At 41.3% G+C, this 15,653-nt stretch overlaps 1 protein-coding gene across 1 annotated transcript in view; it reads right to left on the bottom strand.

Moving 5' to 3' along the window:
* The window catches only part of LOC126869779 (homeobox protein orthopedia-like), a 29,858-nt gene that overhangs the window by 5,031 nt on the left and 9,174 nt on the right, over positions 1-15,653 (bottom strand). Inside the window, exons 4-5 of the mRNA XM_050626727.1 lie at positions 3,761-3,941; positions 3,062-3,241 (exon numbers count right to left, since the gene is read on the bottom strand). Of these exons, the coding sequence (XP_050482684.1) occupies positions 3,062-3,241; positions 3,761-3,941 (361 nt within the window). The remainder of the gene's footprint in view (positions 1-3,061; positions 3,242-3,760; positions 3,942-15,653) is intronic.

The raw sequence follows: 15,653 nt of genomic DNA, 5'->3' as shown, positions 1-15,653 counted from the left end.
CCGTAAGGCTATGGTTACGATAAATGCGTGTTCTGATGTACTATCCTTCTGACGAATGAAATATCTAGAGAACGATGTAGCTACTCTCATAAGAAATTTGATCCTTCGGAAAATGCATCTTCTGTATAACTATAACCTAGCGCTGCAACAAGACGCGAGAAAAAGGCCGCCTGTCCGCATCGGACCCTAGGCTTATAATAGAAAATAAATATCATCGGCGCTTCGCTTTATAGACCTCATTTTAAGGTTATCTAGTCGTTTGTCTAGAATAGTCAGTCTAGAATCCCTTAGTCGGGCCAGGTAGCGATATGGCAATTTACAGGTGCGATACCGCAGGTGCACGAGGGAACGTTTCCTTTCTTCGCAGGAGATATTAATACAGTAGGCTTACAAAGTGCGTGGGGTGTGCTACCGGGTGTCGTAAAGTCGTTTCCGTCTTTTCTTGCGCCACGTTGGTGGGCACGCCGAGAGACAACGGGGAAAAGGGATCTTTTTATGGCGGTATTGCGGCGTGAGTACAAGTTTGCGGAGGACTATTCGTGCCCGCCCCTTTTAGCGATGAAGAATGGAATAGCTAATGGCATCGACGCACGTGATACTGCATAGTCTTTCTTTGTCCATTTCTGCGACAATTCGAACCAGCGGGGCTGTGAAATATCGTTTTTAGAATTTCGTAAAACGCTGAGACGAGTTATTCGATTTGTATCGAGTTATTCCATGAATGCTTCTTATTACTAAGAATAGTATCCCGTTGTTCGTAGCTTGGAATGAGAGAGGGATCGATTTAATAAGTAAGTAAATTCCATTCGTGGAAATAGGTCGTTGTTGTAGGAACTTGGAAAGAATCGAGGAGGTCGTGCGTAACTCGAAAATCGGGCATTTTCGGCCACGTTAATTCACACCTTATAGACGTTCTCTCTTCCACTGCTGCTAGACGAGAATAAACAAAATAGAGCTTCGTAATCGACTTGAAAACCGGCAAACCTCGGCCACGCTACCGTTCGATGCTAATCATCATCGAAAACCGAAAAAATAAGACGTTTCACTAAAAGGTGTTTGCCCTAGGCATTACCAACGAGTAAAAGCGGATAACTGACTGCGGTCAGGCTCATGCTCGCAAGTATTGGCGTCCACCTTAAACCGAGATCACAGGAATCACACGGACGGTGAATTACGTCTGTGGAACGGCATTTTTTTCTCTCCTTTTGGTTGACGCTACCTGCCCCGCGGCGATAATACGTGATAATTGACACCTTGTACGTGTTACGTATGTACACAGGTACGTGTTCGCGTTTCAGACACGCTCACATTAGTGCGTACATTGTGAAATTGTGCTACGCACAAAGCCAGTTTCGCTACACGGTTTAACCCTTTCTAATAGAATTTCGCCGATTCGATAAAATGTTGCCTCATTGGAATACCACAATATCTAACCTAACTAATTACTAGACAGGGAATGATACAAATATAATGCGAAAGGGGATACACGGCGATCGCTTGAAAACTTTATGAAGTCGTATCCGCTTGTGAATCTTTTTTTAATGACTTTTTGGAACGCATTTATAACGTTGCTTCCCCTTATTACAAATATTCCTTTTCAATTATCGTTTGGTCGCTGAAGAAATAATTATGTATGAATGAGCTCTCCGAAACGAGAACTGATATCCGACGAATAGCAGGATTTTCTAAAAAAAAAAAAAAAAAAAAAAAGAAAATGTATGTATATTGCAGAAAGTGATCTTAAGAGTTGTTGACCTCGGCAGAGGACGGTGTAGGTATATATCTGTCGGGATTAATCCATTTATACGTGTCAATATGCATTTAGTGATTTCTAGATTTGATATAACATTATAAATTATTAAGCAAATTATAAAAGCGGATAATCGAAAAAGATACTGGACGGTCGAATTTTTGTAACGAACAGTGATCGTCTTGCATATCGTTGTGACGATTTTTGGAATTTTTAGAACGACCCTTTAATAAGATCTAGTCAGAAATAGTAACCCTTATTTCGTTATGTACATTTTCTAAATCTTCGTTTTTTCCCTTTTCAATGAACACACGTCAAAGTAACTACGAAACAAACAGAAAACTGGTCGATAGTTCAACTTGTCCTCCCATTTCTTTAGTTTCTTCGCGCCTATGTTCTCTTAAAACGTTTCGGCCGTATCGGCCGTGTATTTAAGAGAAAGAGAAAGAGAAAGAGAGACGGAACTCGTACGATGGGTAGAATTTTGTGAGACAAAGAATTTCACACACGTCTCGTCTTCCGAAGCAACTTCGAAGGTACAAGGTCCCTGGATAAGCCGAAGCGTAACTCCAAGACAGGTTGCATCGGGATGTTATGGTAAACATACAGCGAAAGATCTCGCACCTAGGTGCGAGACCAGGCTCGAAGTTTGCCTGCGTAAACAGACGAGAGGACGGAGTTTATGTTTCTGTCTCAAATTCCTTACATGCAGGCGCATAACCCCTTCGAGCGATAATGCACCGTAACGTTTAACGACTTCGTCAAAGAGGTACCGGGTTCCTCGATACTGTTTGCACATCGTCTTTTTTAGAGGGCCACGGTCCAAAAGTTTGGCAAGACGATTATCGAACCGCCTATAAGCGTTTGCGTTTGTCCGGCACGTTAATATTCGTCTTTTTTCGAGATAGACAAAATATTCCTCTCTTAAAAGATCCGTTTGTGATCGAGCCAAGTCTAAATCACCGTTTTAAAGACTAACACATAAAACTTTATTATCCCTGGAATACCGTTTCCAACGACCTCATAGAATCACGCGTTGTAAAACGTTGAGTTGTCATTTAAAATTGCATAAATATGATCGGCCTTCTCTTCATTCCGACTCGCGGTTTAACATTGTGCAAAGAGTATTCGCTTTTACTCGACAATTAATTTCCATTTCTATTAAAGCCATTATCACCGGTAATACGAATTATCTAAACAATCTCGTTTCCCAAACGAGAGACAAACTTATAAACGAACTTGATTACATCTAAAGAATCCTGTTTGGGTTGCAGGTTAGGTGAATATAATCTATGTATAAGGTTAACTTACCAAGGGAATTTAGACCATAACTGGCTTGATAGACGGCCTGCGACGGACTGCTGATCGGTAGTCCAGAATTACCAAGACCTAAGCTCGAGCCGAGGCTTCCTGTACTTTGCTGACCAAGTTGTCCTAAACTTTGGCCGAAACCACCCATTCCCATGCCTCCTTGTCCCAATTGTCCAAGACCTGTAAAACAAGCGGCTTTAATCAAACAGCCGCATGACGTTTGCCGTTTCAAAAAGGGCAACAACGAAGGGTTTGTCGATCAAGGAAATGAACGAGGAACGGCACATACGAATCGTCGGACAGCTGTAAAACCAACGGTACGTACGGATAATTTAACCCGTCCAGCACAACGGACACACGAAATTAAATTAGAAGCGGAATACTGTCGAGACTTTGTCTACTGTCGCCAATTTAAGACAACGTGTCTCCCTCGTAAATGCGTGCGAAACGCCTGATAATCAGATGACACGACGAATTGAATATAATTAATGATAAAACCGGGCAATTTGTTGCCAGTAGATTTAATAATAATGTACTCGCCATCGCTTTTCCATCTTTCGTTTCCGACGATTTTAACAGGGACACGAATTTAATAGGATACTCTAAACCTTGATCGATCTTAATTTTAAAAACAGATGCGTTGTATCGATATATTCTACGGAAAACTTAATTCACTGAAATAACTATCGCTGAACTAACCTGTTCCCATTGTCCATCTTTCAGGGGGTCCACTAAACATTCCAGCACCGCAAAGGTCGGAACTCATCGGTCCAAAAGGAGGCAAGCCATGCGATGGCAGCAACGGACCTGGCGGCGAACGAAAAACTGGACCGCACTTCTTCCGTTTTTTCCACTTTGCTCGACGATTTTGAAACCACACCTGGAAACGCACGAGCGCCATCAAACTTTATCCTATCATGGATGAAGATTCGAATTGTTCTGTTCGATGGGACATTGATCCCGACAGTCGTAACAGGTAAATGAAAAATCTTCTAATACCCGTAACTTTAATCTTACTATGCATATAACCTTTGAGCGAATCTGAAACCAAAATTAGAAATCAAAAGCTACGATAGTTCCTATATCCCGTCTATAATTATAAATTCACTTACGTCTACTGTGCTACCTACGCGCGATACAATTAAACTGCTAGTGGTCTTAGTATTGTATATTCTCTTGGTGGACGATTTTTTCACGTTCACGCGAAAGCAAGCCTCGCAGTCGCAAGCCTGATAGTCGTAACGAGAAACGTGAAATTTTGTAACACCCGTAACATTGATCTTATCGTATAATTGAAGTGAATCCAAAACTAGAACTAGAAATTAAAAACTATTTATAGTTACTTGTTTCTCGTCTATCGATATAAATTCATAATTATACGTATAAATTTATACATATAAATTTCCCTCTCGTGATACAATTAAATTGGTGTTCGGAATAGTATGTTCTTTTGGTGGGCCATTCTTTCACGATCGCGCGAAAGCAAATTCGAGGCAAGACGTTAAGATGTCCCTGGGCGTTACGACAATATCTTCGACCCCACGGCGAGTAGCTATTAGCCGACGTTATGAGCTGTTGATTCTGGCCACGTAGTGGCCCCCTAAGCTGCCAGGGTCCCGGGGACTTGATTTATTGATATCGCATGCAAAGCCCACCCCTGTGCTCTCCGATATACCCTCGTCCTACATCCCCACCCCACTGCCCTGTTCCACGGACTACAGTCCCTTTCCTGGCACGGTAAAGCGCGCTATAGCCATCTCATATGTGCCCATAAATTAGTACTTTAGCATTAGAGTACGATGCGCGCTTGCGCCTCCGACGCACACGTAGCAACGCGTTACCTGTGGGAGCAACCGTGGCTGCTTCCGGGGGCAACAGAGAACGAAACAGCCAGCCAGTCCGAGGGGTGGAGACACCCTCTGCTAACATGTAGGGATTATACGAATCTAATTGGATATATGGGATTTACACGCTCCAGTGTACTCCAGGTATTGCCAGAAAGCGATCGCCGGATTTCTCCAACGAAGACGGTTTATTATGAGCCGCTAAGTTTCACGATAGAATGAAAATCGCTATCGTATCGCGTTACTCCTATGCTAAATTTGTGCGCGAATTTTGTGTTACGTTGGTCTTGTTCGGAAGACGCTAGAACAGTAAGATGTATGTACTTACGCATAGTGCGAAGTAAGTAGGATTACGATGTTAAAAGTTTGAATTATCTAACAGGATTCGAGATGACGCTCGATGATCGTAGATTTTATGGGAACATTTTTAATAGAGTATGACTTGTTTTACGTTTTCTTGGGATACGGCACTTTTGGACGTTTCAGATATTATGTCGGGATATCTTGCTTCATTTGGCGGAGCTTAGGAACATCTGGCACGTCTGTTGCAACTCAAGGATGAATGCTCGTGACGAGAGAATAGCATTAGAGCCGGATGGGTGTTAAGTGCATTGGGATCGAATCGGTGTCTATAGACCATTGGCGCAGCGTTTCACGATAATACTATCCATCGAAATCTCACACATGACGATCGTCGGTAACATCCTACCGATCCTTGTTTCCAGTCGGGAAGACTTCGTTTCGCTCCCCTCTTGACCGAAGGAAACCATCGCGAAAATTATGCAAAATCTGTTTGCCCCTTTTTTTCGATCTCGTTCGTCTTGTCGGTATTTCTTGCGGCATTCGCGGGTGTGGTTACGCCGATTTCACGGTACAACTACGCTAGAACTACAGCTAAAAGCCCGTGGATAATTTGCTGTTACACGGCACGTGAGCATTGACGATACAAACTAAAAGAGGGAAAAAGCACAAGGGACTGTCGATGTATATATGCCGCATTATCACGGCCCCCTCCCACCCCCTCTTTGCCTCCCCTTACGCATGGCTGATGCATCCTGCATATACGTGCGCCAGAACTTCCGTTAATTAACGCAGGTGAATGCTAATGACTCCTGTTACGAAATAACTGCACACAAAACGAGAGCTTTCGTCGACGATATTGGATGCTGAGCGCCGGACAATCACCAAACTAGTTGTTTGTGTCACCTAAATCGATTCAACTCTTTTGTCGTTCTCTGTCGTCAGAATTGCAACATTTTGTTTAATAATTTTCTTTTAAAGTGCCATGAATAGACATTTATGCAAATTCAGGTTTTATGTATGAAATTAAAAAAATGAAACATAAATAAAAATTTCAATAAACTCTCAAGACATTTAGCGAGTATTTCACATTCGACACTTTGTATATTTTTGAATATCACGTGTACTCTATATATGTTTCTGTATATCTGAATTTCGTATAAATGCATAAACATTCGCAGCTCAGTTACAAATAATAAACGCAATTCTTTTGCTTGAAAATGGCCAGAAACGATTTAGTTTCTTCTTCGGACTTGTTCATCGGGCTGTCATAGTTATAATACTTCGTTCTGTGATATATCTTCTATTTAATTAACTTTGAAATATAGAGTAAATGTTAGCTTTTATTTCAGTTTTATTCAATCATGATAAAACACTATCGCACCATTGTTAATAATCGTCATCGTCGAATCGTTCTACGTTTATGTAAAGCATACCCATTTCGATGATCACGAATATCTATGAAATTGTGTTAATTACACATATATCACGATACTGGCCGCACTATGACAGGAATGAAACTATCGTTCTCTATGATGACACGCGGACAAAGGTGGTTAGCGAGAATGTTCCCGCACTAATTGCATACCTAGTATGATAGATCAGCGATCATTAAATTCATGTATCTTAAAAATCGTGCACTATCGCCATTAAACGACGTCAAACAGATGATATTATAGTTCTACTCGATGTACTACGCAATCCATAATATAATCACGGAATGGTTGTTGCTCAACTACCTGGAAATCTCGGGCCATAAACTTGGAATGTCGGTAAAAAGAAATATTAGATCGGTGCATACGAAGTGTTATTTCAATGGCTCGCAGTTTCTTCAGAATATCATCGTGTATTTAACCAAAGAAATTACTTCTGCCTGGTCCACTATACCGTTCCAAGAACTAAATGCTTGTAATATTCCAAATTTAGAAGAATTGCCAATTGTCGGATTCAACAATTTTTCGAACGAGATTACTACAAATTTTCATTTACCGTTTCCTTCAAAATAATTCATACATTAAAAGATTGCCTAGACGGAATTTAGGAGATACATTTAATCGCCCACAAATGTTATACTTTTGTTGTTTGCCACAACTCTCCGATAACTGGAACTATTCCTGAAAATCTAAATTTATGTGGGAAAATCACATAAATATTCTGGATATACGTATACGCGACCAGAGTTATGAGAATTTGATATTTTTATCATAAATCTGAGCGAATTACTTCTTCTTCAACGTGGCTGAAACACCAGAGAAGTTTCGTATGCATCGATCTTAAGCTCAGCCTTTCAATCTCAACCTTAGATGAAATTCTTTCAACGCACAAACTGAAAGACTTTTTATCTTTGATACCTTGAAAACTATTTCCCTTCTATAAAAATTCTCAAAAAATGATTCTCCTTCGTATACGTATAAAGATATTAAGGAAGATTAAAGCGTATAGAAAGATATTTAACGAAGAAGTTTAAGCAGCCGACTGTTAACACCGTCAGAAGCGGTCCGAATAGGTAAAGGGTCTTAGAAAGGCAACTGGATTGATCGAATCACAGAACACACCTTTCGATGACTAAGGTTGCTCGACGGATGCCTTTCGTGGCCATAATACCTGAGCCCGAGACGGGCCGGCGGGTCAATTAGGAACATTGCTTTTTAAAAATTGATCAATCACCGCATCGCCGTTGCTGAGGCGCGTGCGCCGCGGCAGCTGTTCCCAGGAAACACCTGGAATCACGGCGAGGGTGGAAACGAACACAAACGCTTTCGAATAATCAGCATCAGTCGCAATGATAACTGCCAGCCGACGTTCAAGTAAAACGCATAATCGAAAACGCTTACTAAAAACTCAATCACGTTTTCACAGACACTAAGAAAATTTTTCATCGTTTTTCATTCAAATACTGGCCATCGTTTCGGAATTCAAAGTCCTCGATACATGATAGATTATGTTCCATAAATATGGACATTCATTAGGACACTGCTATATGTAGTTAATTATGCGTTTTATCAAACGACATTTACTTTTTTCCTGTCGATGCCGGCTGAATTTCCCCGACAATCCAGCCACCTACCCAGTTGACACAGAATTTGCATAAACGATTATCCCTGTTTGGGATTCATCGTATGCACGTGAACTCGCGAATGAAGCGGTAAGTTGAAAGAAATATCGACTCTCGTAAATTTAGTCTTTAATAATACCAATATCAAGTTGTCAACGAATTATTAACGAAGATTATTTAGTATATTGTGTACGGGATATATAAGTAGTCGGTGTATATATTGGAGCACGATTTTCTATTTCAACGCGTGAATTTCTTCGGCGCAATCGCGAATAGCTTAGTTTAACCCGAGGAAAGAGTTTTCGAGCTCTCAGGGGGTTCTATGGCAAGGTGGCAAGAAGCAAGGTTTGGCGAGTTCAGGGGTGGCTTGAGGTTAGGGTGAGGTTTAGGAGGTGGAAGAGGCGGCGAGACCTCGTAAAGGGGGTTTCAACGGACGCTGATATAAATTGAGCTTGCCATCAAGGCAAGCGGCGGGATCTGCCCAAGACCCTAAGATATATAGAAGTAGCTTTCAGCACGCCATTGAAGAATAGTTCGAGTCGCTTCGCGGAAAAATGGTTGGAATCGCCGCAAAACCGAGATAACGTTTCTCTTACGAGACTTTTCGGGATCCTGCGAGGGCTGAAGCGTTTCTGCGATGAAAACTTAATTTATCACCCGCCATTCTCTAGTCCCTCGACGATGAATCTTTTCCACTCGATCGTAATAAGACGAATATCGTGAAATTTCGGGCTGTGTCGCGCGCGCGCCAAGTAGAAACGGACAATCACCGATCAGACAGTCTTCGATGCGTCAAATTTCGAATGACGTTGCTATTTTCGAAATTGGATCGATGCCTTACTGTCGATAGTTTAGACACGACGAAATTAATCAAAGCATTGGAAGTCAAACCGGCAATTACAAAATGACAATGAATAACCGAAAATTTTCTATATATATGGTATTCGTTCCAGAGTTGGTCGGGACATTTGAATATTCGATCGATGTTCTCGTTTTTTTCGTTCTCGAGATTAAAAATCGTAAAATAGTTACATATGGTTGATATTGAATTTCGATTGCAATCAACGTTCGACTAATATTTTCCAACGGTTCGTGAATACGATTTGTTCGTTCGATCGTTGACAGCTACGATCTCGTTGTTAATTCGCTTAATTTAAAAAGAAAATTCTATATATTATATATGTAAGAAAGAAAGAAAGGGAAAACGATGGGATCCAGCCTGATGGTGGAAGCGGCTAATATTTAATGAAAATAAATACTACATAAGTTGGTACGATGCGAGCCTGATTGATGACGGTGGTCGGGCTCCTGTCCGAGGGTGGCAAGACGCATTACCCAGACCGCCTACTGTTTCATGTTGCGTTACGTCGTCAGGAGGGACATTTTCGTTGCGCCATTAGTGGATCGTCGTGATCTAACGTCAGGACGGAATTAAAATTCGAGAATCACCTCCAAACTCGAGCAACGTCGATTCTAAATATTTCTTCCTATATTTTTTTTGCTACAGTTAACAGTTAACAGCTTTTGCTACAGTATCGTTGTATTTATTAATACGAACTTTCAGACGCACTTCTCTCAGTCAGTTTCGAGGTACCGGTAGTAAGGTTAAAGTAAAGAGATGCACATTCTTGCTCGTAGTGCGGGTAACCTCATAAAGGTTGCGGAACTACCGATAAAACGCATACTCGCAGCTCTCGCAGACACGGTGAACCGTAAACTTGATCCATTTATACTTTATTATTATTTCACGGATGCAATATAGTTACCTTAGGATGCCTGTCATGAAATTAGCCCGAATTGCTCGTGGAATTGGATTTATCCTTTGAAGTAAGTGCGCTCGCAAGAATCTGTATGCCGTTATACTTCCACCGGTGAACGATCTATCAATTGCGTCGTATAGAATCGCAGTGTTTCAATCAGATCCTCTATTTACTAGTACAGACGTGCTCCACAGCTATTTGTCGATATACCGTTCATTAAATTTCAATTCTCTGAACAAAATATTCATCGTGTTACGTAATTACAGAGCGCATATGTAATTATATCACAAAAGGGTTATACGCTACTGTATCGTAAATTTGTGAATCTAATTTGTGAATCGAAAGTTCCGATAGAACCGGTTAACTTTAATTCGACGATAAGTCCAGACATATAAATCATTTTCTATAATATCAATCCCATCATGCTGCGAGCTTACCTTCGGTTCACTGGTATTCGTTATTATCCGAATTGTTGAAAAATTTCACAAGCTTCTCGATTCACCTAATTAAAATTGATTTGCCCTTAATCAAGGGCAATAATAATTCAATTAAGAAGCTAAAGAACGTAAGATTGTACTTACTAAGAGAGAGAAACTCTTACTAAAATCACAGGAATGGTTCGCTGGTTTTGAACCGGTGCATCTTGTATGGCTGAAAGTTAAGCGTGAAGATCGGCACTTGGAGGGGTGACGATCGGTTTCACCCTAGCAGGCCGTGTATTTTCGCGGGTGTGAAATTATTCAGGACCGGTAGACGTCATAACAAAATGGGCGTTAGATGATGCTCCCTAGGGTCATTGCTGCGACATAGTTTATCCATTGAGAACCCCAATTCTCCTCCATACCTAGCCGCCGCATATGTACACGGGGATGCTTTTCTCTCCGCGTGTTCGTACGAGTGGATTCGCTTGTGTGCGCGTTTACAGGCGTGTGCGTTCAGTACCCAGCGTGATATTTTTCGGCCGACGACACGTAAGAGCTAATATCGCGGTCTATGCATATTTATACGGCATTAAAAATCACCCCTCCCTTAAAATGCATAGGCTGCTGCATAGCAGACGCGTTGAATCTTCGTGGAGTCGCGTAGGCTGAAGCGTTTGTCACGTTGGGGGTTGCTACTAGACGGCATCTCGTGCCCTTTGAACTTTTACTATTTCATCGGCACATTTCCACGAATGTTGCTCACGGTTATGCTTTCCGTTTCGTTGCGTTCGCGGCGAGATAGCGGTAGTCGTGCTAATATTATAGCAGAGCTCGTGCGTAGATTGAAGTTGTAATTGTTGATGTTGGACAATTAACGTTGTACAGGATTTTCGTACGAATCGTAAACTTAAACAGAGGACTATATTTTCTTATTTAGCTAAAAAGAAACTCACTACCGTGTATATTTTAATCATACTTTTATCACGCGGGGGGATCACGCGTCTATGCCGTTATTTAGCAATATATTTAAAGATGTTTCGAAACGCAAACATTTTTCATGTTTAATATTAGACTAATGTTAGACTAATGTCTGTTGTGCCAGTGTATTCTTATTCCAGCAGGACGTTGATTTATTTTCCGGACACGTCTCGCCGCCGGGGCGTATTCGATATTCGTTCGATGACGTTCATACGTTACAGACGGGCCAGAAACAATGTGGCAGTGATTTAACACGGGACAGAACCGTGATCGAGAGTGATTCGCGATGCGGCGAAACTTGACGCGCGCATGTTTGATGCGCCATCGTAAAACACTCGATTGCCGCGTACACGTGTCTGGTTATACGCTGGACGCATCCAGGTAAATGATCAGTGATAGTTTACGGGCGGAAATTTTGCAGATGGAAATTGCATATCGATCATACCTGGCTTTCGATACTCGATTCAATGCCCGCCAATGCGAGGCCATAATTCCATATTGCCCTTTTGCGTATTTTTTTCTTTTTTGAATAATCCTTTTCCCTCAACACGTGTCACGTGATATTAATCGAACGACGATGATCGAACATTTTTATTCGTTGAAGTAGGTTTATCGTTTAAATCGGAATCGCTGGCGCGAATCGTAAATTTCGTTGCTATAAATCGAAGAAAGTTGAGTCTCAAGCGTCGCAAGCTTTCCGCTGCTGCGAGTGTACATTGAAACCATTTCCCATTTCTCAGGACAAGACAATAACGAACTACATTTACCCTCGGTGCAGTCACTTGTTTGTCCCAAAGGATGGTCGAATGACACCGCCATTCGTCCACCTCCCGTGGGATACTTTGAAAGCAATACCCAACATCCGCCACCATAGACCGTCTCTCACAACGGCATATGTGACTTTTAGCCGGCGTAGACACAGATTCAAACTTCGATCATTTGCCGAAATTAATTAGGCCACCGAAGTTCATAGTCAAATTCGTTATCTGTTACTTGAATTTATTTTTCGTGTAATCGAGCGAGTGTAATCGTAACCAAGTGAGTTGAAACGTAACATACAGACATGATCTGCAGTTGGATCGTATTAATGAAAATACATTTGCAGAGACGTTCACGTCATAACGTTGAAATTCTATTTATTACTTTGTCGAATAATAGAAGAAATAACTGTTCAAATTTTAAGTATTCAAATATAATATGATCTATAATTGGAAAATATTAAGAAAACTATATCTGTAGAAACGTTTACATCGTGACTTAGCATTGTTCGATATTATCCGAATCGTAATAAATAACCGTCGGAAATGTTTAAAAGCAATTTCAAAATCGACAAAAATCGATTCGCAGCAGACAATTTTTATCAGAGGAATGCATCGGAACAAAAAAAGCAAACCTCCGAGAGCAAAGTCGTAAGTTCAGGTCCATAAATCTGAACGTTTCCTTTGCAAGTTGTATTCGTTCGTAGTATTAATCCACGATTAAGACGTTTAAATACTCTTTCGGGAGATACGGACAGGTAACGGACAACGAAAGGGCGGAAAACGAGCGATCGGCATAATGGGATAGTTCGGCGACGACAATTCGCCCTCAGACCCCCGTTTCCTTCTTCTTTTCTGTTTTTCTTTTTCTTTTTTTTTTTTTTTTTTTTTTTCTGTTCTTCCTACTTTTTGTCGCGAAGCTTTCGTACAGGCTGTGGCTATCGACGGAAGATCGTGTCCCATAAAATTTCTGAGCAGTAGTAATCGAAAGGACCCTTCAGCCTAGAAACGGGCAGTTACCTGAGGCAGTTAAGTTAAATGCCTGTTAGCAGACGTTAACTGCTCGCCGCTATGGGTTCTATTCCGTGGACGATTGCAATTTTAATCGCCTCTTCATTATGATTAAATTTAAATCGGCTGTGTGCAGGTCTAATAAAGCTCGTTCCGCGGTTGCCGCTCTGGAAACAGAAAATGTCTCCTGGGCGGATTAAAATACGCGTAATTAAAACCGTAAAGCGCCAATACGTGTCCCCGAAAATAGACTGTCGGCTTCGCGATAAATGTCTGGCTGAAAAAAGCTTTTTGTCTGAACGTGGGCACACGTGTGCGCGCGCGCGCGTATACGATCACGTACGGGTCGGCGGACATGTTCATCGCTGCACCGCCGGAATGATTGAGCTTTATTTGAAGCATCGAGATCGGTTAATTAATATTCTAGAGATGATTGACGGTAAGGAACGGTGCGTTTGTGTATACGTTTCTAAAATCATGTAACGAAACGCGAGAGCTGGCACGATACGAGCGTGTAAGCGAACGAGCGCGCGCGCACACAAAAAGAGCCATTGACCCCTGGTCACGAGCAGAGGGTTTCGAGAAGGGATGAAAAAAAGCCCTTGGACGTTCCCCGCAGATGGCATTTTTCGCGCATCCACGAGAGCTGCAAAATTATTTATGGCCGTCGAATCGCCGTTTTGCAACGAATAATTTTCGAATATCGTCGAACTTTTGCTCGACGATGCGGCATTTTTCCCTGGACACCCGCGTAATGCGTATGTCGCGCGCCAACGCACTCCACGATTTTATTATTTCCAATATAATATTCGTAGGATCGGAGGGTTGGTAGATCGACCGCGACAGACAATGGTTCGCGAGAAACGAAAATCGTAGGACGAATCAAGAGAGAGAGAGAGAGAGGGAGAATGGGAGAGACTATCGAGTATTTCCTTCGTTCGCTTCTATGTTCGTTTCTTTCTATCTCGTTGCGTTTCGTTTTTCATATGGGAATATAGAAAACGTGATTGGTAGGGTATAGAGGATCAATCGCAAACAGCAAACTAACAGAGGAAATAAATAAGCGAGGAAGGAAAATAAGCAAAGTGAATGAAAGAAAGGACAAATAAAGGGTGTATTTATATTTTATTTGAAATAATAAAAGTCGGTCTAATGTATGATTCATTACGTCCATTACTACTAATTAAACCAAGTGAAAGGTCAGTGGAGGGGCGCGTGAATTTTTTAACGATAAAGTTAGCGGCTTTTGATTATTTTATCGCTGCTGATTGAGACGGATTTTCATACGAACTGGCCTCGCTTTCATTAAATTTCTGATTATCACGATAAAAATTGCATCGCCGATGTTTATCTCAGACAGAGACCGGTCGCTTGACCGTGGTCACGCTAAACGAGTGCCACAATTGAAAACGTTATTATATTAACGACTAATTGAATGCATCGCATAATTCTGGGGATTGGCTACGTGATGCCGCACCGAAGTAATTGTTGATTGTAAAGCAGTTCCGACGAATGCGTTATCGTGCAAGCAATGTAATAGTTGTTAATTAACAGCAATTAGAGACGAAACGGCAATTACATCTCTTTTCAAGTAGTAATAAATTACAACAGATCGATAAATCGTAATATTTCATTACACTATTTCAAGTATTTTGTTGGTAATTAGAAAACTCCTCCTCGCTCGCGCTCTTCCTCCGCCAACGCTATCATCGCATTAAAACCGGTCGTTGGTTAATTTTTAGCTGCATCCGACGCCGTTCCCCTGATCCATTCCGTGGCCTCGCAGCTACGTTCATGTTCCGACTCTGTTTCGCTCGATTAAAAAGTCCCGATTGTTCGCGCAGGAAATTCTGCAAACTTCATAAGCGGAGTATTCTTTCGGCGATTCTTGGTATCGCCAATTACCTGGTTAAGAACATAATTTAATAGCGGCTCGCGTTCCACGATTCTCGCGCCAATTCTTTGATTCGCTATCGTTCTTTTCTCTCTCTTTTTTTACGCCGAATGGAACATTCCTTCGTTATACGAAACGAGTACGTGTATTTTGCGAAATTTTTGATAGTTTTACTTGTAAAGCGTTTCTTCCTCTTTCCAATTGGTTAGAAGCACTCTTATCCGGTTAGAAAGTAGGGACTGCACCCTTTTCTTTCGTATTATCGCAATATTGAATATTCACGTTTTTCTGCTTACTTTATTCATAAACTGTGACGTTTTCTAGCCATATTTGATAAGATCTTTACACGATTCAAGTAGAAATAAAGCCATCGAGGTTGATCGTTTGATTTTCGAACAAGCGCACAGTAATTACGTGTTTCTATATTAAAATATCGAAAAACTCTGACGATGGAGTTGATCAGTTTAATTCTCAAGTAGCTCATATCGCTACACGTAAAAGCTATTACGGCTCTAAAAATGTAGGCTTTAAAATTGGAGAAACGATTACAACGATTCTCTTGTATCCAAG

The sequence above is a fragment of the Bombus huntii genome, chromosome 9, assembly GCF_024542735.1.
Source record: "Bombus huntii isolate Logan2020A chromosome 9, iyBomHunt1.1, whole genome shotgun sequence".
NCBI lineage: Eukaryota > Metazoa > Arthropoda > Insecta > Hymenoptera > Apidae > Bombus > Bombus huntii.
The sequence above is the reverse complement of the archived record's forward strand: the minus strand, read 5'-3'. Positions and strand labels throughout refer to the sequence as shown.